General features: G+C 38.9%; 2 protein-coding genes across 11 annotated transcripts; one reads left to right on the forward strand and one right to left on the reverse strand.

Annotated features, from left to right (window-relative positions):
* Positions 1-1,044: 1,044 nt before the first annotated feature.
* LOC144530391 (GTPase IMAP family member 4-like) lies at positions 1,045-5,042 on the reverse strand. The gene is made up of 2 exons (XM_078269949.1): positions 4,935-5,042; positions 1,045-3,389 (listed from the first exon to the last, which is right to left on the reverse strand). Exons 1-2 carry the CDS (start codon positions 4,975-4,977, stop codon positions 2,578-2,580), a joined length of 855 nt encoding a protein of 284 aa, XP_078126075.1. The 5' UTR covers positions 4,978-5,042; the 3' UTR covers positions 1,045-2,577.
* Positions 5,043-10,867: 5,825 nt separating this feature from the next.
* On the forward strand, positions 10,868-22,435 carry LOC144530394 (uncharacterized). Of its 10 annotated transcripts, XM_078269957.1 has the most exons (14): positions 10,870-10,959; positions 12,213-12,680; positions 13,344-13,772; positions 14,006-14,567; positions 14,888-14,948; positions 15,053-15,103; positions 15,209-15,253; positions 15,564-15,628; positions 15,718-15,823; positions 16,656-16,809; positions 16,921-17,031; positions 17,178-17,275; positions 17,434-17,481; positions 17,604-18,335. In XM_078269957.1, the coding sequence occupies exons 4-12, from the start codon at positions 14,491-14,493 to the stop codon at positions 17,273-17,275; spliced, it is 768 nt and encodes a 255-aa protein (XP_078126083.1). In that variant the 5' UTR covers positions 10,870-10,959; positions 12,213-12,680; positions 13,344-13,772; positions 14,006-14,490; the 3' UTR covers positions 17,434-17,481; positions 17,604-18,335. The 10 variants fall into 10 exon arrangements, 8 of the variants coding, with proteins under 8 accessions (XP_078126078.1, XP_078126083.1, XP_078126082.1 ...); XM_078269952.1 differs by adding an exon at positions 11,309-11,450 and having other exon boundaries at positions 10,868-10,959; positions 17,178-18,335; XR_013503105.1 differs by lacking the exons at positions 17,434-17,481; positions 17,604-18,335 and adding an exon at positions 19,286-22,435 and having other exon boundaries at positions 16,921-17,065.
* The last annotated feature ends 4,142 nt before the right edge of the window (positions 22,436-26,577 follow it).

A 26,577-nucleotide genomic window follows, 5' to 3' on the forward strand; every position in this document is an offset into this window, starting at 1 on the left:
AAATATATAAAAAAGCTATAATATATATAATAATAATATCACCGGGACCGAAAGGATATTTGAGTCGGGTATGGCTGCAGCCTGGAGCCCCCCCGTCTCATGCCCTCCCGGCTTGGTGCAGTTTCGCAAGCTTTGACTTTTCAAAATAAAAGCTTGCGTCTGGTATGTTTTCGTACGTTGTTTTGGATGTTTTTGAACTAAACAGTACGGCAATCATGCTAATGAATACAATTATTTTTTCATCAGACGTCTTAGTTACAACACGATGGAGCAAGCAAAGCAGTTTTGTGTTCATATGTGCGAGCGGGATTTATTCAGTTTGGGAGATCCCACGGTCTCTAAAGCTACAGTTCAAATTGTCTGGCTGACTAAATAGGGAGGGACCCATCTGCTAGCGATAGGGGCCGAGACTGAGAGAGCTACATGGAGCTACATGGATAAATATGCACCAAACAAGCCACTTTGAAATGTTGCTGTTCTCACGAATACAAAAGTTGGGTGACCCTCCCCCCTAGACTAAAAAAAATGGATGACCCTCCCCTCAACAAAGAATAAAAAGACATGACCCTTCCCTATTTTCCTCCGGTGGTCCATTCCATAAATACCGAACGGTCCCTTATGTACATTACTAAAGTTGCGTAACAAACATACTCAGTGCCTGAGTACCGGCACTTCTGCTTTTTCTTCACACAAGTACCTTTACTTTTAATTGTTATTAACCTTATTAGGCTATAATTTATGATTTATTGGGAAAACCTAGCAATTATTCAGCAATAGTTCAGATCATAGAATAATAGACTATTCATTCACTCATTGTAAAAAAGCTTAATAAAAAAATAGATTCATTCACCTTCAACCCAGTCTCACTCAAAAGCGTACAAATAACACGGTTTTACACTTTGAAAATACATGCAATGTGTATGCCAAAGTCAAATTCTTCGTGCAGTACATACGCAGAGCTCTCACCGGAGGAGTTCTGGGATCTTTCGTCAAAGTAGACTTGACCCTCCCTTCGCCAGCAATAAATTCTCTATGACTCTCCAAAATGATTAGGAAAAGAAGGATGACCCTCTCCAACATTTTATTGATTCCTTCTGTCCTAGTTTGGCTTGGTAAAGACATACAGAAGCCCATTGTTTTTTTTGTTTTTTTATAGCTATGACATACATAGGTTAACCTCTGCATTCTCATTTTACGCATCACAGTCCTCTGTTATGGTGTGGTGGCCATTTCAGTAGATTTACTCACTAGCATTGTTGGGGAAACACAATAAGCATGGAAACTAAATGCACACTTCCTGCATTACTGCATTACTTCAAATACTAAGTTACTCATCTAGTAAACTAGTATTCACATGAAATAAAACAATAAAACATTGATACCATTCAACAAAGCACATATGGGTAATAATCAATCGCCAATCGCAGCACAACTGTCTTGGAATGCAATAGACAGATGGTGGCGGAATAATTCAACTAAAATGTAACAGTCAGTGTTCGACCTACAGTCTGTTGAGATGCCTCTCCAAATGCAATGCAATCACACCATAAAACTTTAAAACACGTGAAGAAAAAAGATCCGTAGTTTGCCGTAATCCAATGACACGAAAAAAAAGTAATCCACAGCGATCAGTAGATCCACAAAAAGGGTCACGGTGTATCCAGCAAGGCGTCACATTCACCAGCCAGCTCCAAACAGGTGAACTCCACTTAGTTACCACAACAAAGTGGAATGAACGTAGTCCAAATCTACACAAAGCGCGCAATCAAGCTGACATCAAATTTACATACATGGCATTTAGGAAACCTTTATTGCAAGGTTGGCATGGCAAGATGTCCAGACTAGTGCAACAGTAATTTTATTTTTTTGAGTCCTGCTGCTCCCATCGTCAGCCAGGTAATTTTTTTTTTTACTAAAGCAGTATATGAAATCAGATGTATTACCTACCACCAGTTAGTTGTTTTCTGTTATTTAAAATATTTATAAAATATCTGGTCATGCCAAACATAATTATTCCACTCATTTTTTAAACAATGCAATTACCAGTTTCAGCCCAACGTGCCCCAAGCAAACTCCACGTATGCGGTCAGACCCATCTTCTAGGGTGCTGATGGGGGGCCGAGACTGAAAGTTACAAAATATGCACCAAACAAGCCACTTTGAAATGTTTCTCCTTTCATGAATACAAAAGTTGGGTGACCCCCCCGACTAAAAAATGTTGGTTGACCCTCCCCTCAGCAAAGAATAAAAGGACATGACCCTCCCTTATTTTCCTCTGGTGGTCCATTCCATAAATACCGGTCCCTTATACACTTTTTTTTAAGATTGTTTTGGGGCATTTCTGCCTTTTTTAATGGATAGGACAGCTAGACATGAAGAGAGAGGGGGAAAGATATGCAGGAAATTGTCACAGGTCGGACTCAAACCCTGGACCTTCTGCGCTGAGGCATACACCTCTATATATGGGTGCCTGCTCTACCCACTGAGCTAACCTGGCCACCACCTTACACACTTTTGTACCGTTTAGATTTTTCTGTTTCATAACTTTTCAAATTCTGGTGAATCTTCCGCTTATTTTTAGGCACGTTTAGCTTTCACTTCTTTCTCGACAATTTCAAAAACATGGTTCACTAAACTCACCCATTGCCCGCCCAAAACCCCAGTAAAAATATTCTCAGCCACTTTAGACAGAATATCTGCCTTCGTGCCATTATGTTCTGACTTCTCCATTTCCTTCTCTATTTGTTTTTGGATTTCCTGTGCCTTTCTCAACATTTTGTTGGTGTAACGCGGCCTGTTTTGCTTCCTGTTTTTCGCAACCATTTTGTTGATCTTCTCAACTAGATCAGATACTTGCTTTTCCTTTTCTTCACCCTTTACATTCTTACATTCATTATTTTCAAAAGAATGAAAAGAATCATCTCCATGAATGAACTTCTTAAGGCATTCAAGGTTCTCCACTTCTTCGCGCGTAGGTACATATTCACCTCCACGGGTGAACAAGACCAAAGTGTAGTCTTTGAACTCATCACCAAAGATCTTCTGGATGATTTCCACTGCTTCTTTTTCTTCCTCTGAAAAACTATCCGACCGCAGCACCAACAGGAACACATGAGGACCGCCATCAAGAGCAGCATCTGCGATGCTTTCCGCAATGTCTTTCTTCACCTCTTCTTCTGTTTTCTCAGTATTCAGCACACCCGGAGTATCGATAATAACCAGTTCTTGGTCACCACGCTGTACTGTCGCCATCTTGCACTCTGTTGTCTGTGAAGAAGGGCTAGGTCCATGTTTTTGATCCTTTATTCGCAGAAGGGTGTTCATGACTGAAGTCTTCCCAACTCCAGTCAATCCAACGAGCATAATCTTCAGTTTGGGCTCAGTCGGCTCTGTTGGAGAATTTAAACAGTCATTAATATTTAAAGACTTCTTTTGATTGTTTCAAACCACAAAAAGTTCGGTCACAATCTAACAGACCTGAGGGGGCTTGTAATGCAGAAACAGTTCAGCTCTTGCAGTTCATATAACAAAGCTATTTGTCTACAAATCTGAATTATTTTATTGCATTTTATGGATAAATATTAAAAACGTGTATCTGGACCCACAGCTAGTCAACCGCCGCTGGCTGTTTTCAACTCAGTGTTGTGTACTAAAACTGTTCCAAATCTTAAGATTATCAACTGTTAAAGCTGAGTCTTACGCTTTGGCTACATTGAACGTGTATGCGGACCGTTCGCGGAGCCTATGTGCCGCGTAATGTATCTGTTAACTAGCTACACCTGCAGCGCCACATGGTGTAGGATTATGAGAGTCACAGCGAGACGGAGAGCTTTCAGCATGTGTCCCGAAACATCCTATTTCCCTATATTTTATATATACAGTGCTAAGCGTTAGTGAATACACCCATGCTAAAGTTGACTAAAAAGAGGAATAAAAAAATCATCTTTTGGAAATCTTAATGCCTTAAAAATATGAGGAAAAATCCAACCTTTAAGGACACCAATTTTCTTTGTGAATGAATAATGTATCGTAAATAAATAAATGTCCTTCCTTAAAATACAGGGGGTATAAGTCAGTACACCCCTATGTTAAATTCCCATAGAGGCAGGCAGATTTTTATTTTTAAAGGCCAGTTATTTCATGGATCCAGGATACTATGCATCCTCATGAAGTTCCTTTGGCCTTTGGAATTAAAATAGCCCTCCCACATCATCACATACCCTTCACCATACCTAGAGATTGGCATGGGGTACTTTCCATAAGATCATCTCTAAATGCAAATCAAACCAGCTATTAGGCTTACTGAAATAATCTCTAGGTAAATAAAAATAAAAAACTGCCTGCCTCTATGGGAATTTAAACATAAGGGTGTGTATACTTATGACCCCTGTATTTTAAGGAAGAACATTTATTTATTTACGATACATTATTCATTCACAAATACTTTTTTTAATTAAGGCTCAATTTCCAAAAGATGATTTTTTATTCCTCTTTTTAGTCAACTTTAGCATGGGTGTATTCACTAATGCTTAGCACTGTATATACCCTTTGTTAACACCTAATTTTGAAAACCGGACTTGGTAACACGTGTATCCTTCCACTAACCTTCCGTTGTTAAATATGTAAAATCATGAAGTCAAATAAAAATGTAAACAACTGTTTTAAAAATGTAATACAACACAATGCAATAATGGCAAATAAAATGTGGATCTCATACAAGAAACAAGGTCTGTAAAGACTGTAAAACTACAGAAACATAAAGTTAATACAACAAAGTTAATACAGCATAAAGTGTTAGTAAAATAAAGCATGGAGGCTATAATGTTTTCAATGAGATCTGGTTGAAAACAGCAATAATAAGAGAACAAGTTTTTTCTTTGCTGATTTATCAAACACTACACTGAGTAAGAGTTCTGTAAATGAAATAAACTTACCAGGATGAGTGCCCGACATCTTTTTCTTTTTAAAGCAGTTCATCTGATGTCTTGTTGCTGGTGATGTCTTGTTGTTGAATACTTTGTCATTTCATTTTTATATATTATAAAGTCTGTGTAGTCCCCTCCCCTTAAACACATGTCATCTGTTATCTAGCCAGTTTGACGAAAGAAGGCACAGAGAGCCAACCAATCACAGGTTAGAAACCAAAATGAAGCTGCAAGCAGCCAATCAGGGGCCAAGGAAAAGTGCCTCAAACAAAGTACATTTTATGTGGGTTTGACTTCTAGTTTACCATATATTTCAGTTGTACTGTATATATTGTTTTGTTTTTACAGTGGATTTTGCATATTGTCTCTCTGCATGTAATGATTCAGTTGTTATGAGTGAAAAACATCTTCCGATGCTTCTGACACACCAGTGATGTTCCTTGGCATTCGATAAGACATCTGTGGAATCAGTTAGACTTACGAAGGTACCTGGTAAATGGGCTACCTTCGAGAAAAACCATGTCTGCGTTAGGAGACAAAAACTCTCTGGGTTGTTTGCATTTCTTTAAACCAATCCCAACAGTCTTGGGCGGCGCTAAGCTCCGGCCGCAGCGACGGTGGCTCTGCTAAATAGTCTCAGGAAGGAACTTGTTTTGGTGGAACATTTGCACCCCGCAAAAGAAAACGCCACATACAATATTAAATGAAGTGAACTGTTGACACAATACAGTAACGTGAGCTATTTAAATTAGCTGATACATGGTTAAACCTCATTATCTCTTACCAGTGTATCTCCGTGTGTACTTTGTCCACAGCAATCCCACCAATCGGTCACAAAACGTCCTAGTTAGAGAGGAAATGCCCTAAAAATATTCTTTGTCAACCTTTAAAAGCATTGCCTGAAAAAAAACATCCAAATTTTCTTCAGAAGTTTTCATTGGTAGCTTGCTAGCTCAAAGGTTGTTATTGTTTCCTGAAGAGAACGGAGTTTGAGAACGGCAACACACAGAGAGCAGACATCCAAATGCAGGATGTCAGATTTTATCCAGGAAATGTACAGTACTTCCGTGGATCCAGACTACCCAAAATAAAATGGTAGATGGAATGATAGGCTGGCCTATCTCGACCTGTCAGACTCGATCAGCGGCACTGATTAACCACTCCCTCCCGGATTTTGCGGCCTTTTCTTGAGTTTGTTGCGGCCCAAAATGCCTGATTTCGTGGGAGCTTTTGTAAAAAATTCCGATAAAAGTTGCGATGTCTTTTGTATTTTTGTTGCAATGAAGTTGCGAGAGACAGTGAAAGTTGCAAAAAGAAGTTGCGATTTTGTTTGGTATAGGTCTTTAAAAATAAAAAGGAAACTTGGTTTGGGGAGAATAAAACTACTGTGGGCTGATTTTTCTAGTAACCTTACCAAAAAGGCTCAGGATGCTGCAAATGATGGTATAATATGAAAATGGCTGACAAAAAGTAATAATTTATTGAATGAATCAAATTTGAACATACGTGTCAGTGGCTTGTTGATCTTTACATTGTTAGTTAATTTCCTAACCTGGCCTGGGACACACATTTATACATTTTAATAAAGTACTTATTGGGCTTTCACTTATTATTGCACTTACAACGAGCGTAGCTGTCCACAATTTAGGTCATTGTGTCGTCTCATCTCTGGTTTTTCCTGCATCCATAGTGTGTATTTGTGTGTGTGTGTGTGTGTGTGTGTGTGTGTGTGTGTGTGTGTGTGTGTGTGTGTGTGTGTGTGTGTGTGTGTGTGTGTGTGTGTGTGTGTGTGTGTGTGTGTGTGTGTGTGTGTGTTTGTTTGTGTGTGTGTTTGTGTGTGTGTTTGTATGTGTGTGCGCACGTCAGTCGCAGGGGGAACTGAGCGGCAGCCCCGCCCGCTGCAGTGAGCCGACAGGATCGAAACAGCAGCTTTCAGCAACTTTAGATTGAAAAATCATTACAGCGTACATTGGTGATAAAATGTATACTGGTTGGCAGGACGGTCTGAAATGTTTTGCACGGTCTTTTGCTGTACGTTTTGTTGGTAAATGTGAGATGTTCGAGTCACACACGTCTCGTCTTCATATCAGAAACAAGGAAATTAATTTGGCGACGTGCGTATGTTACGTCAACCAGTTCTCACTCCCACTTGGTCAGTGGCTCTCAGAGTCACATACTGATACAAAGTATGGCACATGGGACTGCTGGGATTGGTTGAAGTCGCGGGAAACTCCGCTTATTGGTCAAATGTGTGGAGAAGTTGCAGTGCTTGGTTGAATTCACGTGAACTGCGACATCGCGAAATCCTGGAGGGACTGATTAACAAGTCAACTGTAATGAACAACTTGTCACAACATAAGCTTGTGTCTTAACTAATGTAACGTTAGTAGCCTTTCCCCTGTGCCTGGCCATCCTATTTGCCAAGAAGGTTGGTAAAATCTATCCAGGTTTTCTGCTCTTCCTCTCTTGCTGATTAAAACAGCATGGTAAATCCACTCGTTTTTTCAGCTTTAAAGTCCCGCTAGAATCGTTCAGTTGCTGCCTGACCTGTGCTCTTTGAGCCTTCACCTCCTGCGCATCGGTAATCTTGCTTGCGTAGGTCATTTAGTACCACCTTGTGGCTACCGATGCACTTTGAATACACACATACAGAACCGTGGATCCAAACCCATATGTGTCCTGGGTTCTTAGATTTGGGTAGACCCAGTGGAGAACTAGATTTCTAAAATCTCAAAAACTCGAGCATTCATGAAATAGGTCTCGGAAGTTGGATGATGTTTCTGACTTCTTTTATGTGCAATAGGTCATACCAATTTGATGTAAGATATTGATATATATAGTTTTGAAGTTCGCCTTCACGGTTTTGCAACCACTGCTAGAAAAAAACACCGCTAAATGTTACATTCATCAAAATCAGTAAATAAACTCCCTTTGGAATGGTCACAGTGGTGTCATTTTTGTTTAATGTAGACCCTCTTCTTTTTGTATATGAGCTCTTTGAAGGTGCCAGAGTGGAGCAATGGAGGCTTGTATTCAACTCAGACTCAACCTTGATGACTCAAACTGAGGACCCGGACTTGGACTAGAACGCTGGTAATGGTGACTCTACTTGGACTCTGACTCCAACACTGGGGACTCAAGACGTAGACCCATGAAGACCTCTAATTACTTTTTAGTTGTTTAGAAGCAGAGAGAGGTCCTCCATGTGATAGTAAGCCTGCCAGAAGCGTGTTAATCCATCCCAGAACTGCAGTGTCTTTGTACGATAAAGCGATAACTATGAATCCATAATCTTCTATATCTCCGCATTGCTTCAAGCAAGTACTGTTTGTTTAGCATGACAACTAACATCTAGGTCTTTCCAAAGAGGGCTTCAGTGCGATTGTAGCCCTTCCAGAAACTTTATAATTCAGCCTGAAACTTCAGTCTTTTCGGAGACTTTGCACAATAATTGCAGAACGATAAATCCACCACTTTATCGTTATTTATTTATACGTATGAAGGTATTGTTTATCGTTAGCCCCTGCCATCTTGACTACCAGGATGTTGTGGGGTGAGTGTGTCGACCAATCAGAGGCTGTCTCCCTGACTAGCTTCTTCCTCTTTGGTGTTCAGCATCCGCGATGTTGCAGACGCTGCCACTTTCCTGACTGTGTTACTTCATTGCTACATATTCTAAACATTGAATGAAGGACCCAAAAATAAGGACAGAACAGAGTAAATGTAAATACATACTGTGTAGATTCTCATTTGCGCATTTGGATATTATTGTAAGGCGTCCGCCCAGGGTGCATAGAGCATGGATGAATAGCTTTCATTGGGTTTTTATATATTGATGTGACTTATTGACAGCAAAATGGACATGAAGTGATGTCTGGAGAAAGACAGCGTGCTCAGCCAATAGATAACCCTAACCTGATACAAGCAGGAGGGCCTTGTATGTAGTGTGTGTGTTGCAGGGAGACACAGGCAGGTCAGAGGAAACGCTGGCTGTGTAAATGAGTGTGATTTGGCCTCCTAATGTCTCATAGCACGGAGAAGGACAGGACGACAGGAAATGCAATGGAGATGACACAACTAACTTTTTGGCATAAAAACGTATGGACGTTTGGCATTGATAATGAACGTAAACTAAACTCATTATGAACTCACAAGTTGTGTTAATTGATATTGGTAGGTGGTGTATCTTCAGGCAGTAATTGCATCAGCTGGTATATAAGAGCGGAGCTGTCATTCAGTTGGGGCTCCTTTGGTTTGTAGCCACACTGTTTAATGACCGCTGAGTACTGCTCAGAACAGTTAAGCTTGTGAATTGAAGTTGTTTTTTATATATTTAATTTTTGCTCTGCTGTCAATCCTTGTACACCATCTGGTAAGGACAGGTCATGATTTGCTTGTGGAAAAGAAGAAAACATATCAAAATGAAGTTTGAATGATAACGGAAAATAAATGTGACAAATGAAAGAGATCAGTGGATTCTGAGTCTGGTTTAAGCGCGTCGACCGAAGCGCATTCCAAAGAACAGGAAGGAATCAAATACGTTGTCTGAACGTTTCTCCTTTGTATGTCATCCCTTGATTCACACAACTAGAGCCAACAAGTCTGAGCTGCAGAAACACAAGCACATCTTTCTGCCAAACCAAACCCCAAAACTGCACTTTTCACTGATCTCTAAAAACATCTGAAGTGAATCAGAGCATGTTATGTTATGAGACACACACACACACAGACACACACACACACACACACACACACACACACACACACACACACACACACACACACACACACACACACACACACACACACTAGCTTTCTTAAAGGCACAGTGTGTTTTGATATTTTTTATTCTAATTTTGACTGTAAATCTGCCTGTTAGTAGTTGTTGCAGAATAAGACATTATTTAGTGTTTTATAGTTATTATACGTGTACCATATCAAGTGTTTCTGCAGTTTGTATTCATTAAGTATTATTTGCTAAAAGTATCAACAGTAAAAGGTACATGCATCTTTCATTTGTTCTTACTTTCTTTCTCTCTTCTGTCTTCTTTCTCCCTTCTTTCTCTTATGCTTTGTCTCTCTCTTTCTCCCTTGTCTCTCTCTTTCTCCCTTGTTTGTCTCTCTCTTTCTGCCTTGTTTCTCTCTCTTTCTCCCTTGTCTCTCTCTTTCTGCCTTGTTTCTCTCTCTTTCTCCCTTGTCTCTGTCTTTCTCTTTCTGCCTTGTTTCTCTTCCTTTCTCCCTTTCTTTCTCCTTTCTGGTAATGAACATGTTTCTGGCCCTAGTAGAGCTGAATGTGGGTCCAGGTTGCCCATCTTGTGATGTACCAGAGACTGTTGTACATGTGATTGTGTTACATCTTGCTAAACGTATTGAACATGCTCCTCTGTGGAAAGATTGATGGAGGGAGTTTCCTCTGGGGTTGTACATTCTGTGGCCTGGCTACTCTTTAAGAAGGAAGGCTTTATGTGTGCTACCAAACTTCATATTTGGACACATGAATAGTTGCTTAATTATATGCTGCCCTCTGGTGTTCACAGGAGAAAATACACAACTCAAGTCACACTGATCAGAATCAGAATCAGAAAGGGTTTTATTGCCAAGTACGTTTTTTAACATATACAAGGAATTTGATATGGTGTTGTTGGTGCACGTCACACATACTCTAGATGGAATATTAAACAATATAAGTATAGGTATAAACAATATAAGTATAAGTATATGTACACAGTATGTATTCAATTAAAAATAAAGATATAAATACAAAATAAAGAGCAAAGAGCATTACAGCAGAGAGAGAACAGTGGCATGAAGAGACAGGGGTGGAGAGTCAGTCAAAAAATGACAAACTTGGAGAGAAAAACTACTTTGCTGCCTTGTAATTGAAAAACATTTTGCAAAAAATGTGAGAAGGGTCCAGTTGCGGCTGGCTCACGCCACGCCCCCGGTGGCACACAACTTCCGACTTTCAGACAATAAGGTACGGCTAGTTGTTGCATATTGAGTTATGGCGGCAACAACTCCCAGGAAGCACCAGGTAAGCTACTGATAATAGCAATATGGAGTTATTTAGCCTGTTACAGTTTGTTTAAAATTAATATTAGGCTATTATCTACGGCTATTGATTTCAGGTTGACAATAGCTTTTAGTTAAAAGGCTGTGTGTCAGCACATGTATGCTAAGGTAGTGTGTGTGAGCGTTTTTGTGAGGTACTTCGCATGATGATATTTTTTATTAAATGAAAAATGACAGAGTTTCAGAAACACTACAAAGTGACATAGTCACTTTAATGTAATTTGAATTATTGAGAATTGGCTACATTCAAAAGTTAAAGCTTCTTTTACTACTATTGTGTTGAATATATAATTTCTTCCTCTTCTCTTCAGTCTGTTCTGCCAGAGCACAGCCTGAGCCTCAGTTGCTACTGACATCTGATTCACAGTACAAGTGTCCCCTTTGTGAGAAGAAGGGAGACTTCTATAAGCTGGTCCCTCATTTACAGGGCCACAAGCGGACCCCGTTAAACATGCACGTATTTTTTTTTGGAAAACATACAATGTGATATTAAATATCATGTTTTAGTGGAATAACTGACTAGAAATATATTCTGGTATCGCCTCATGACTGTGAATGAATGAAATTTAAGTTAATACATGTATTCAAATTGAATAAAAGCAACTCTGAGTAATAATAATGTGTACATACTGTATACAGCAAACTATATTTGGACTATCGAAAGAGAGCTACAACACCACAGAATTAAAAAAACATTTCAATTGACCTTTTTCACGACAGACATGTTGACATGTCATAGTAGGAAAAGCACAGGTGTATTCAAAACCATTAATGATGGCTGCATTCCACTTAGGAGAGGCCCTGGTATTGTGCAATGCTGAGTCACACAAATGTATTTTACCATGTAGCGCCTCCATTTTTAAAATGCATCAGCCAAAGAGGGACAAACCTTCACATTTTGCACTTTTTAGTCAGTGGCACCGTGACGAATGCAAGGGAGGGAGGGGGAGAAGATTACTCAAAGACTACAGTCAAATTTGAAAGCCTGTTAAAAATGGAGGATCGGCCTATTCTCTAGGACATGTAACGGAGTCACAAAGGAAGTTAAAAAGAATTAAAACGACAATGCGACAAAACTCTGGGAGTACAATTTGGTTCTGGAGAATGCTCGAAGAAAAAATGCAAAGGAGAAAATGTTTTTAGTTAGGCACAAGGGTTAAAAGTAATTCAACGTTTTAAAAGTTTATCTAATCAACATTTTTTATTGTTTTACAGGTTTTACTATATATAAGTGCAATGTCGGCTGTGTAGCCAGTGGACACTACCACTGTTGTCATTGTTGGAAATGCTATGTGAGGAGAGACAACTTACTTTTGCACCTCAAAGCATGTAAAGCAGAGACTGAAACCGCTGTGCCTCCTGCAGTGACTGGAACAACCGAAAAGGGGGCATTTGACACATACACCACTGATGCTGACTCCTATGACGATGAGCAACCATCCGATGTTCTATATCCACCTCAAGGCGATTTGCTTGTTCGACTTGTGAAGTACATAGAGATGAGTAAAAAGTTAACTGTTTTGCCTCAGGATGTTTGTGCACCACCAAGAATTGAAGACTTGCCCAGGCACTTAATACCATATGAGACGTTCTGTGCTCAATGCCAAGGGAATGTTCCTCTGTCTGAGCCAATTCTCATTACTCATAAAGCGAAGATCGTCATGATCTCTGGAATTGTACAAGGTGTGTATGAAATTATATCTTCTTGACTCATCTTTCAATTGTCATACAGTGTGGATGGATGTATCTGTTATTTCCATTGTTTGCAATGGTATATATATATATATATATATAAATATTTTTTTAAGTCCAAAAGTCTACATTGAGCATCTTGTTATGGTAATATTAGACTAATGACTATGATCTTTTTTTCTGATCTGCTTATTTTTTTTTTTCATTTTGTTTGTCAGATGTGTCTACGTATTGTAGATGCTGCAGCCTTTGTGGCAGCTTTTACAGGTATCAGGAATGGAAAGAAGGAGTGCATAACTTTGATGACCACATTATTTTGAGCATCCATCTTTGTCTGTTTTTATGCAACTCAATTCAGATACATCATCAGTGCATTGTAAAGATATCAACAAAATGTTATGTGTTGTGTATTTTTTAAAATGAGCAAAAAACACTGTCAAAAACTAAATTAATTTGATTGTGTAGTGCTTTTATCCAACGTGACTTACAATACAGTACCACTCAGGAGAGTATATAGCGACATGCTTACAGTTTTTCACTTAAAAAGTAAGACATACAGGGATGTACTGTATATATGTGTTATGTATTACATAATTCCCACTGCACATTTTATACAATACACCTTTGATATTATTTCCAAATGTCTCATTGTAGAACCACACTGCTGTTGGGAGGATAATCGATACCCTGGAGGAAACTAATGAAATGTCCTATCCCAGTCGTGATGCCATACTGCATTTTGAAGCACTGACATCACATCAGTATGATTTCTCATGTGTGCACTGTGGTCATAATCCACCAGTTGTCACCATGGATCTTCATAAAAAGGTCTTCAAAATGGCTGGCAAGTAGAAAATCCTTTATGTCCTTAGTGAATACATGCTCTGTCATTATTTTCTTATTAGAGGACCTGACCCTGGGGTCAGATATTAATTCCTTTGCTTGAGGATCTCATGACTACTGTCATTATCTTTTATTTTAGTGAGCGACATAGAAGAACCTCCACCAGATATCAAAGGAGAAGTAGACATGGAGAATTACGTGGTAGACGTGGAGAAATTATCTGCAGAGGCTTTTTGAAAAGTAACTTCACATTTTAATTTCTCTTTTCAGATTCAGAAATACTTTATTGATCACTACACAAGCATATAGGAGATGGGTGCCTTGTTCTTTAGTCTGCAGCTGAAATACGTATAAATAATAACCACATGGATATGTACAAAGGTTTAAGACTGCTTTATCCCAAATCCTCACACTCCTTTGTGTACTTGCACTCTGCTCACCTCCTATTTAAAAAAACCAAAAAAAATCATCAGGTGACATCAACATTACAGAGGAGCGACCAACTAATGAAATTAGTTGTTCCAACGTGGAAGTTGAAGACAGAGAACCCAATGGCTGTTTTTCCTGTAAGTTCTTTTTTCCTGTGACTTTTTGTGTTACTTGACATTGACATACAATACTGCAAAATCACTTGTTTTAAATGCCAGGGTGACCTCATGTCAAAAGACTCAATAATCATCCCTGCCTGGAGTCGACAGCCAGGAAAAGCAGCTCACTATTTGCTTTGTGTGAGTCAATTTCAAACCCTATCAACAGTCTAAATAAAAATTGAACTCAAGTTTATTCTGTACATTTAACTCTTGTTTTAGGATGTATGTAAATGTAGTTCTTTTAAAAATGGTTCACAGGTCCTGAAGCCAGCAAAGAGAGAGCTATTTTTGCTGGACTCGCTCAAACCAGATGTCTTTGGCGACAGTTACCTGTTACATGTTACCATAACATCTTTAGGTTTCGTAACATGACAACAATCAGCCCTGTTCTGTGGCTTGTTCAGTATGGGAATCCTATAGAATTCATAGTACTCCAAAAATGCAGGTACACAGCTCATTGTCCAGATTTGGCAAATAACAAAATTCACAACCAACAGGTCTGCAACAGGGTACTATGATTTGTATTTGGTTCCATAAGCATGAAAGTAAAGCCTCGTTCAAAGGCTGTTTTAAAGTTTAGCCTCATTCAATGGCTATATAAGTTTGTTTTGTTTAAGCCCTGTTGGTGGCTATTGTAACTCTTCTCTATCAATAGCACACAATGGTATTTTGAATATAATGGAATCGAGTAATATGAATTCTCTTCTCTTTTCTGATACTATTACAAGTATGTGTGTAATTTGTATTTCTGATTGATTTTGACAGTGACTTAGCTCATCACATTGCTCTGGGCCAGTGGACAACTAATTTTGGCAAAGGCATTGAGGTACATCTCTCTAACAACTTATGTACTTGGATGCACGTCTATATTTCCGATTTGACCCAAAAACTTTTATATTGCCTATTTAACACTTTGCCCAATTTTTGCAGGGTTTCCCTCAACAAACCACTGTAAATTCTTGTGGCATCTTAATGTTGATGGTAAATTGCTTTTTAGTATCTGTTTAAAGGTTGTTTTTTTATTATCTGAAAATGCCATAACCTCACAGAGCTTTGCCTTTTACACTTTATTTATATTTTTTACAGTATGCACTCAGCCTGAGCTCAGAGGCTCCATTTTGGTTCATTGAGGTCAGTATTGTTCCTCTCACATAGGAGCAAGTATAAAAGAGGAATATAAATCCACCCTAACCACATTGACTTTGGTAAATTGTTTACAATTTCCACAAGTCTAAGTAAGCATGATCTAGAAAGTACTTTGCACTACAGTATTAACCACACATCAAAGTATTGTTTGTGGGACTATTTAACTTGGTTTAATAACTTTGTTTTGTACTCTGCTGTAATTGACATGCTAATGTTTTGCAGACAAATGATGTAGTGATTTGTAACTGAAAATTAACATTACTCCTCAACTTAAATATTCTATAATTTCTTTTAGAGGGACATGGCACACATCCGAAAATGGTGGTGCATTAGTCTAATGGAACGGTTCCAGATTGACGGGTAAGACAACTCTAAATGTTACTTCCTAAAATACATTGCTTCTACATTAGTTTACTTTTTTATTATTTTACTAATATCTTACTCAAAAGCCATGGACAGAGGTTTGCATACTGGACTAATGAGGCCAGAGCATTGCTCCAAGGTTCACTGCAGCCAATATACAGGGTCCCAAAGGTCAGAAAGAGGGAACATGAGGTGAGCATGATGATGGCAGAGGACACCCAGTGGCCTTCTCCTGTTTTGATTGAATCATTAAAAAACGTAAGGTTGTTTTATACTATAATACTATAATATGGAAAAAAACAACAATATAATATGGAAAAAATAATTTTCCCTCAAAAGGTTCCATTTTAAAAGGATGACAGGTGCTTCATATTGGTGGTAATGTTTACTGCTTACACCGTTTACACTGTTTACTGGCTATATTAGCCCATGTGCACAACCCCTCCCTTTATCCTTTATCCTTGCACTATTGGACTTATTTGCACTACCACCATGACACACACTCTCATAGAGCACCTTATGCACAGTATAATTGCCCTGTCACTGCAAGCGTCTCATGCTTACACATCCCTTAGTACATTCATATAATTTTTTTTTTTTAATTTAGTAACTTTTATTGTCCATATTATTCATGTGGATTTGTTATTTTATCATCCTGTTTATGATGTATGTGTATGTTGTGTGCGATGTCTGTAAGCTACTGGGACCTTGAATTTCCCCTTGGGGATCAATAAAGTATATCTATCTGTCGCTCTACCAATTTAACATTGTTTTTTATTTTTAAACTCCAACCTGTGGACACTGCTGAATTACTGCCTATTGAACATCAGGGGAACTAAAACATCAGGGGAATGCATTATGATGTTAGATGTTCTCACCATTAATTGTTAATGTTCATATTTCTGCTAACTTATGCCCAAAAATGATTGATACAAATTGAATGATTGTTGCCATTGTACTGGCAACAGTGTAGTCAGTGTGTTGCCTTTACTATGCTTGATTTTGCCTGACCTGTATTTCACAGTTGCCAACGTGTGTGCATTCAGAAATCCTCAACGAAGTGGTACTCCAGGAAGGAGATAAGGCATACTTAACATTGGCTCTTGTGTGTACCACCTTCAGGGACACTGTGTCCACTAACGCCTTCAGGAGACGGGCACATTTTCAGTGGCTTGACAGTAAGTGTTTTAATAAAGGGTGCTGTGGTATACAATACTTGAGTACCTCACGCACGTTTTCACTAACCCTATAGAAATGTTCACTTTTGGTTGACAATTTGTTTTCCACAGGTGTCGCTACATGGAGCAGGTTTTCTGCATCATACAAAAAAGAATTCTACACCATGTACACCGTAGACACCAGCTGTGAATGTGGAATGTTTTACAAAAACTGCACACCTGGTAAACATCTTACACTGGATGGTCTTGATTCTAGGTCATTACACACAGTATTGATGTCAGAACTACGCATAAACCACATCCAGAGTCTAGTGGTCACTGGTCAGTATAATCATCATTCTGTTTTTTTTAATTTGTTTCTTTTACAGGATATGTTGGAACAAGGAAAAGGGGTGAACTTCAAGCTGTTTACTCTGAGGACCCACATCCAGGTTACTGCAATCACTTTTGCAGCCAAATGAAATAGGTAAAAATAAGTTGGACACTTGGATCCTAGACTAAAGTAGCTCACTGAAATATTTAAATGGTAAAGTGTGTGTGTGTGTGTCTGTGTGTGTGTGTGTGTGTGTGTGTGCAATGCATTTATGCACAATTCATCAAAATAAAAGCTAAATCTTCTGGCAGGCCTACGATCACACAGAGGACCTCTCTCTGCTTCTAAACAACTAAAAAGTAAATATCTACACTGTATTGATCTGTATTGATCTGTAAATATTGAATATGACATACAAGGTGTAGTTTGATGTCTTATACGACCCAGACGATTAATGCAATTTTCTTTGGGCCCTCTGCAGTAGAGGTCTTCATGGGTCTACCTAGTGTTGTAGTCTAGTCACCAAAGTCAAGTCCTGAGTCCCCAGTGTTGGAGTCAGAGTCCAAGTAGAGTCACCATTACCATCGTTCTAGTCCAAGTCCGGGCCCCGAGTTTGAGTCATCAAGGTTGAGTCTGAGTTGAATACAAGACTGCCTCCATTGCTTCACTCTGACACCTTCAAAGAGCTGATATACAGTAATCATTTTATGGTATTGTTACGGTTATCCTCCCATTTCACATATCTGCATTATCTTGTCTTATGATTGTACTTGTCTTAACTTTTGTGAATTTTGTAATTGCTTGCAACAAAGACACACCTGGTTTCTAACAGTAACGGGTGATGCAAAACATGAAATTGGCTTTGTCTACGTATAAAGTGAATGCCGAATTGATATTTTTTGCATGCGTGTACATCTTTATGTGTAAAATGACAATGCTGAACATTTGAGAATTGAGGTTTGAATGGAGGACTTCTGTTGCATGTCATCTGCCCACTCTTTCTCCCTATGTGTCCTGTCTTTACGCTCTGCTGTGTATGTGATTCAATGAAGTAAAATGCAATATATGAATGCATGAAATTATGCAGCAATAATTAAATATTAAGAGACATTCCAGTAGTCTTTCCAAAGACACATATTAAGATGTGGGGTTTTAAATCACTGGTGTCAATATACATTTTCTTATCAGCAAATAAAATATGAGTCAAACTAAACTCTACAGTATTTGTTAGTCTGTTCAAAGTCTTCTACTGAGCAGTATGGTAGCTTGTGATGTGGCAATCTGCATCAGTTCAATTCTGTGTGCAGGCATGTTTAAGTGACTACATGACTAAACTAGTAAATGCATTTCACAGTAATTTCAGATTCCAGTTCTGGAGAAAAATAAACAGCTGCCTATTCTCAAGAAAGCTGGCACACTGGTGATATAATTACACCTCTCAGCCTTCCTCTGCCAACCAGCAGCTCACATTGCATTGAAACAAGATAAAACAACATCATGAAAGATGCATGTACCTTTTACTGTTGATACTTTAAGCAAATAATACTTAATGAATACAAACTTCAGAAACACTTGATATGGTACACGTATAATAACTTTATAAAACACTAAATAATGTCTTATTCTGCAACAACTACTAACAGGCAGATTTACAGTCAAAATTAGAATAAAAAATATCAAAACACACTGTGCCTTTAAGAAAGCTAGTGTGTGTGTGTGTGTGTGTGTGTGTGTGTCTGTGTGAGTGTGTTCTTGTTTAACTATATTCGTGGGATCCAAAAACTGGGAATACAGTATACTTCTGGGGTCCGGACAGCTTTGTGGGGCCAAAATGCTGGACCTCACAAGTTTAAAGGGCTGTTTGAGGGTTTAGACTTGGTTTTAGGATTAGGGTTAGAATTAGGTTATGGTGAGGGTGAGGGTAAGGGTTAAGTTTAGGCATTTAGTGTTATTGGTTAAGGTTAGGGTAAGGGGCTAGGGAATGCATTATGTCAATGACGGGTCCCCACAAAGATAGTGAAACGCACTATGTGTGTGTGTGTGTGTGTCTGTCTGTGTGTGTGTGTGTGTGTGTGTGTGTGTGTGTGTGTCTGTGTGTGTGTGTGTGTGTGTGCCTCTGTTTGGCGTTTGTTTTGACAGAAAGATGTGTTTGTGTTTCTGCAGCTCAGACTGAATCAAGGGATGACATACAAAGGAGAAACGTTCAGACAACGTATTTGATCCCTTCCTGTTCTTTGGAATGCGCTTCGGTCGATGTGCTTAAACCAGACTCAGAATCCACTGATCTCTTTCGTTTGTCACATTTATTTTCCGTTATCATTCAAACTGATATGTTTTCTTCTTTTCCACAAGCAAATCATGACCTGTCCTTACCAGATGGTGTACAAGGATTGACAGCAGAGCAAAAAATTAAATATATAAAAAACAACTTCAATTCACAAGCTTAACTGTACTCAGCAGCAAAGGAGCCCCAACTGAATGACAGCTCCACTCTTATATACCAGCTCATGCAATTACTGCCTCAATCAGCTGATTGTCAAAAGGCTGTGAGGATACACCACCTACCAAGATCAATTAACACACCTTGTTAGTTTATAACGAGTCTAGTTTACTCTCAATATCAATGCATTTAAGTCCTGAGTCCCCAGTGTTGGAGTCAGAGTCCAAGTAGAGTCACCATTACCAGCGTTCTAGTCCAAGTCCGGGCCCCGAGTTTGAGTCATCAAGGTTGAGTCTGAGTTGAATACAAGACTGCCTCCATTGCTTCACTCTGACACCTTCAAAGAGCTGATATACAGTAATCATTTTATGGTATTGCTACGGTTATCCTCCCATTTCACATATCTGCATTATCGTCTTATGATTGTACTTGTCTTAACTTTTGTGAATTTTGTAATTGCTTGCAACAAAGACACACCTGGTTTCTAACAGTAACGGGTGATGCAAAACATGAAATTGGCTTTGTCTACGTATAAAGTGAATGCCGAATTGATATTTTTTGCATGCGTGTACATCTTTATGTGTAAAATGACAATGCTGAACATTTGAGAATTGAGGTTTGAATGGAGGACTTCTGTTGCATGTCATCTGCCCACTCTTTCTCCCTATGTGTCCTGTCTTTACGCTCTGCTGTGTATGTGATTCAATGAAGTAAAATGCAATATATGAATGCATGAAATTATGCAGCAATAATTAAATATTAAGAGACATTCCAGTAGTCTTTCCAAAGACACATATTAAGATGTGGGGTTTTAAATCACTGGTGTCAATATACATTTTCTTATCAGCAAATAAAATATGAGTCAAACTAAACTCTACAGTATTTGTTAGTCTGTTCAAAGTCTTCTACTGAGCAGTATGGTAGCTTGTGATGTGGCAATCTGCATCAGTTCAATTCTGTGTGCAGGCATGTTTAAGTGACTACATGACTAAACTAGTAAATGCATTTCACAGTAATTTCAGATTCCAGTTCTGGAGAAAAATAAACAGCTGCCTATTCTCAAGAAAGCTGGCACACTGGTGATATAATTACACCTCTCAGCCTTCCTCTGCCAACCACAGCTCACATTGCATTGAAACAAGATAAAACAACATCATGAAAGATGCATGTACCTTTTACTGTTGATACTTTCAGCAAATAATACTTAATGAATACAAACTTCAGAAACACTTGATATGGTACACATATAATAACTTTATAAAACACTAAATAATGTCTTATTCTGCAACAACTACTAACAGGCAGATTTACAGTCGAAAATTAGAATAAGAAATATCAAAACACACTGTGTCTTTAAGAAAGCTAGTGTGTGTGTGTGTGTGTGTGTGTGTGTGTGTGTGTGTGTGTGTGTGTCTGTGTGAGTGTGTTCTTCTTTAACTATATTCGTGGGATCCAAAAACTGGGAATACAGTATACTTCTGGGGTCCAGACAGCTTTGTGGGGCCAAAATGCTGGACCTCACAAGTTTAAAGGTCTATTTGAGGGTTTAGACTTGGTTTTAGGATTAGTGTTAGAATTAGGTTATGGTGAGGGTGAGGGTAAGGGTTAAGTTTAGGCATTTAGTGTTATTGGTTAAGGTTAGGGTAAGGGGCTAGGGAATGCATTATGTCAATGAAGGGTCCCCACAAAGATAGTGAAACGCACTATGTGTGTGTGTGTGTGTGTGTGTGTGTGTCTGTCTGTCTGTGTGTCTCTGTGTGTGTGTGTGTGTGTGTGTGTGTGTGTGTCTGTGTCTGTGTGTGTCTGTGTGTGTCTGTGCCTCTGTTTGGCGTTTGTTTTGACAGAAAGATGTGCTTGTGTTTCTGCAGCTCAGACTGAATCAAGGGATGACATACAAAGGAGAAACGTTCAGACAACGTATTTGATCCCTTCCTGTTCTTTGGAATGCGCTTCGGTCGACGTGCTTAAACCAGACTCAGAATCCACTGATCTCTTTCGTTTGTCACATTTATTTTCCGTTATCATTCAAACTGATATGTTTTCTTCTTTTCCACAAGCAAATCATGACCTGTCCTTACCAGATGGTGTACAAGGATTGACAGCAGAGCAAAAAATTAAATATATAAAAAACAACTTCAATTCACAAGCTTAACTGTACTCAGCAGCAAAGGAGCCCCAACTGAATGACAGCTCCGCTCTTATATACCAGCTCATGCAATTACTGCCTCAATCAGCTGATTGTCAAAAGGCTGTGAGGATACACCACCTACCAAGATCAATTAACACAACTTGTTAGTTTATAACGAGTCTAGTTTACTCTCAATATCAATGCATTTAAGTCCTGAGTCCCCAGTGTTGGAGTCAGAGTCCAAGTGGAGTCACCATTACCAGCGTTCTAGTCCAAGTCCGGGCCCCGAGTTTGAGTCATCAAGGTTGAGTCTGAGTTGAATACAAGACTGCCTCCATTGCTTCACTCTGACACCTTCAAAGAGCTGATATACAGTAATCATTTTATGGTATTGCTACGGTTATCCTCCCATTTCACATATCTGCATTATGTCTTATGATTGTACTTGTCTTAACTTTTGTGAATTTTGTAATTGCTTGCAACAAAGACAAACCTGGTTTCTAACAGTAACGGATGATGCAAAACATGAAATTGGCTTTGTCTACGTATAAAGTGAATGCCGAATTGATATTTTTTGCATGCGTGTACATCTTTATGTGTAAAATGACAATGCTGAACATTTGAGAATTGAGGTTTGAATGGAGGACTTCTGTTGCATGTCATCTGCCCACTCTTTCTCCCTATGTGTCCTGTCTTTACGCTCTGCTGTGTATGTGATTCAATGAAGTAAAATGCAATATATGAATGCATGAAATTATGCAGCAATAGTTAAATATTAAGAGACATTCCAGTAGTCTTTCCAAAGACACATATTAAGATGTGGGGTTTTAAATCACTGGTGTCAATATACATTTTCTTATCAGCAAATAAAATATGAGTCAAACTAAACTCTACAGTATTTGTTAGTCTGTTCAAAGTCTTCTACTGAGCAGTATGGTATCTTGTGATGTGGCAATCTGCATCAGTTCAATTCTGTGTGCAGGCATGTTTAAGTGACTACATGACTAAACTAATAAATGCATTTCACAGTAATTTCAGATTCCAGTTCTGGAGAAAAATAAACAGGTGCCTATTCTCAAGAAAGCTGGCACACTGGTGATATAATTACACCTCTCAGCCTTCCTCTGCCAACTAGAGCACACATTGCATTGAAACAAGATAAAACAACATAATGAAAGATGCATGTACCTTTTACTGTTGATACTTTTAGCAAATAATACTTAGTGAATACAAACTTCAGAAACACTTGATATGGTACACGTATAATAACTTTATAAAACACTAAATAATGTCTTATTCTGCAACAACTACTAACAAGCAGATTTACAGTCGAAATTAGAATAAGAAATATCAAAACACACTGTGTCTTTAAGAAAGCTAGTGTGTGTGTGTGTGTGTGTGTGTGTGTGTGTCTGTGTGAGTGTGTTCTTCTTTAACTATATTCGTGGGATCCAAAAACTGGGAATACAGTATACTTCTGGGGTCCAGACAGCTTTGTGGGGCCAAAATGCTGGACCTCACAAGTTTAAAGGTCTGTTTGAGGGTTTAGACTTGGTTTTAGGATTAGGGTTAGAATTAGGTTATGGTTAGGGTGAGGGTAAGGGTTATAGTGAAACGCACTATGTGTGTGTGTGTGTCTGTCTGTGTGTCTCTGTGTGTGTGTGTGTGTGTGTGTGTGTGTGTGTGTGTCTCTCTCTCTCTCTCTCTCTTTGTGTGTGTGTGTGTGTGTGTGTTTGTGTGTCTCTGTTTGGTTTGGCAGAAAGATGTGCTTGTGTTTCTGCAGCTCAGACTTGTTGGCTCTAGTTGTGTGAATCAAGGGATGACATACAAAGGAGAAACGTTCAGACAACGTATTTGATCCCTTCCTGTTCTTTGGAATGCGCTTCGGTCGACGTGCTTAAACCAGACTCAGAATCCACTGATCTCTTTCATTTGTCACATTTATTTTCCGTTATCATTCAAACTTCAAATTGATATGTTTTCTTCTTTTCCACAAGCAAATCATGACCTGTCCTTACCAGATGGTGTACAAGGATTGACAGCAGAGCAAAAAATTAAATATATAAAAAAACAACTTCAATTCACAAGCTTAACTGTTCTGAGCAGTACTCAGCGGTCATTAAACAGTGTGGCTACAAACCAAAGGAGCCCCAACTGAATGACAGCTCCGCTCTTATATACCAGCTGATGCAATTACTGCCTCAATCAGCTGATTGTCAAAAGGCTGTGAGGATACACCACCTACCAAGATCAATTAACACAACTTGTTAGTTTATAACGAGTCTAGTTTACTCTCAATATCAATGCATTTAAGTCCTGAGTCCCCAGTGTTGGAGTCAGAGTCCAAGTGGAGTCACCATTACCAGCGTTCTAGTCCAAGTCCGGGCCCCGAGTTTGAGTCATCAAGGTTGAGTCTGAGTTGAATACAAGACTGCCTCCATTGCTTCACTCTGACACCTTCAAAGAGCTGATATACAGTAATCATTTTATGGTATTGTTACGGTTATCCTCCCATTTCACATATCTGCATTATGTCTTATGATTGTACTTGTCTTAACTTTTGTGAATTTTGTAATTGCTTGCAACAAAGACACACCTGGTTTCTAACAGTAACGGGTGATGCAAAACATGAAATTGGCTTTGTCTACGTATAAAGTGAATGCGGAATTGATATTTTTTGCATGCGTGTACATCTTTATGTGTAAAATGACAATGCTGAACATTTGAGAATTGAGGTTTGAATGGAGGACTTCTGTTGCATGTCATCTGCCCACTCTTTCTCCCTATGTGTCCTGTCTTTACGCTCTGCTGTGTATGTGATTCAATGAAGTAAAATGCAATATATGAATGCATGAAATTATGCAGCAATAATTAAATATTAAGAGACATTCCAGTAGTCTTTCCAAAGACACATATTAAGATGTGGGGTTTTAAATCACTGGTGTCAATATACATTTTCTTATCAGCAAATAAAATATGAGTCAAACTAAACTCTACAGTATTTGTTAGTCTGTTCAAAGTCTTCTACTGAGCAGTATGGTAGCTTGTGATGTGGCAATCTGCATCAGTTCAATTCTGTGTGCAGGCATGTTTAAGTGACTACATGACTAAACTAGTAAATGCATTTCACAGTAATTTCAGATTCCAGGTTCTGGAGAAAAATAAACAGCTGCCTATTCTCAAGAAAGCTGGCACACTGGTGATATAATTACACCTCTCAGCCTTCCTCTGCCAACTAGAGCACACATTGCATTGAAACAAGATAAAACAACATAATGTATTGACACAATCTGATAACATTGCTGCTTTTGGAAAGGCCTCACACATTTGCACATGCAAAACCGAGATTACCTTGTCATAGTTGAATTACGACAGTTCGGTGGGTAAAATAGACATACATAGAACCTCAAAGTCCCATTGACATCCCTTTCCTATGCAAATCTCACAATTCGAAACTGCTGCTGAAAACGGGCGAATCTCAACAAAGCTCATAGTTGACGTCAACTCTGTGGCTGTACCTTATTTGGCTCTAGTCTCTACCTTTGTCACGCCCCAACATTTACATACACCACTGACCTGAGATCAGCTTAGTCTTCTGAATAGGTCGTGCAGATCTCAGAAATGTTATACATTGTTTGTCTGCTATTTCATTACTAAATTCACTTCTGAGATTTTTTTATGCGAGAAACAAACTACGTGAAGCTCAAATATGGGCCGTTTTACGAAAAGTTATGGCTAATTGCAAATTTGGTAAGATGGTGTCGGACTTCAGGAGCTCCACACAGTCTGACGAGACAGGGCAGCCCGCAGCGCTCCATACCCAGAGCAAAGTCACCGTTTCTGGGTTACTGGACTACCAAATCCGCGGAGCTCTCCAGCATTTTGTAATTTTTTTAATTTGCAATTAGCCATGAATTTTCGTAAACCGGCCCATATTTGAGCTTTATATAGTTGATTTCTCGCATTAAAAAGTCTCAGAAGTGAATTTAGTAATGAAATAGCAGACGAACTATGTATAACATTTTCAACGTCTGAAATATGAGACCTGCTGTCTCGTCTCCACTGTGTGTGTATGTGCTTCGCTCAACCAATCAGCGCGCAGCTCATCTAAATATTCATGAGCATACCATATTTGGAAGAATAGCTCTTGTTCCAAAATCGGCCATTCCACAGGGTAGCATTAGGGCCCATAGAATAGCACCCGGGCCATTTTCAGCCCAACCAATGTTACACACCCTATTAGGAGACCTTAAGGAACAGTTCGAAATACCCTATATAATCATTCTACCACCCCTTTAAAACTAATAAACAGATGTGCAGCATATCATTTAAAAAACGTACGTCCATAAAAAAATAAATGGGATATTTCTTTTTTGAAAAATATGGTTGAAAAATTGTTGCATGTAACAGACCTCGGTAATCATTTTGTTAAAAGGTTAAAAAAAAGTGACAAATGCCCGTTATAATTAATGAGAGTAATACTTGCAATTCTAATTTGCTTTGGACACTCTGAGCAGGTCTGCCTGCTTGATGGTGTTCACTGTAATAAGTGTGCTCTCCATCCATAAGTTTGCCATCACATTAAGCATAGCTGAGGCACCCTCATTAAAAGAGGAGATGGCCATGCTTGCCGCTGCCTCAACCCTGTTCTTGCCTACAAAAACAGTTTTTGGGCAGAAGATGGGGAGAAGTTTCTGGCCCTCCTCGTGTGATAGGTTATTAGCAGCATGTTGTGTGTGGCTTTCGGGGGTCTCACCTTTGTCTTCTGCCCTCCGATACCAACATCAAGATGGACTGTACCTAGTGCAGTGGAGAAGGCCTGCCCATATCTCTGCTTTCATTGTATCCAGTGGCCCCTGGTTATTCAAAATTGCCCCCCTGTAATAA

The sequence above is a fragment of the Sander vitreus genome, chromosome 15 (genome assembly GCF_031162955.1).
Source record: "Sander vitreus isolate 19-12246 chromosome 15, sanVit1, whole genome shotgun sequence".
Classification (NCBI taxonomy): domain Eukaryota; kingdom Metazoa; phylum Chordata; class Actinopteri; order Perciformes; family Percidae; genus Sander; species Sander vitreus.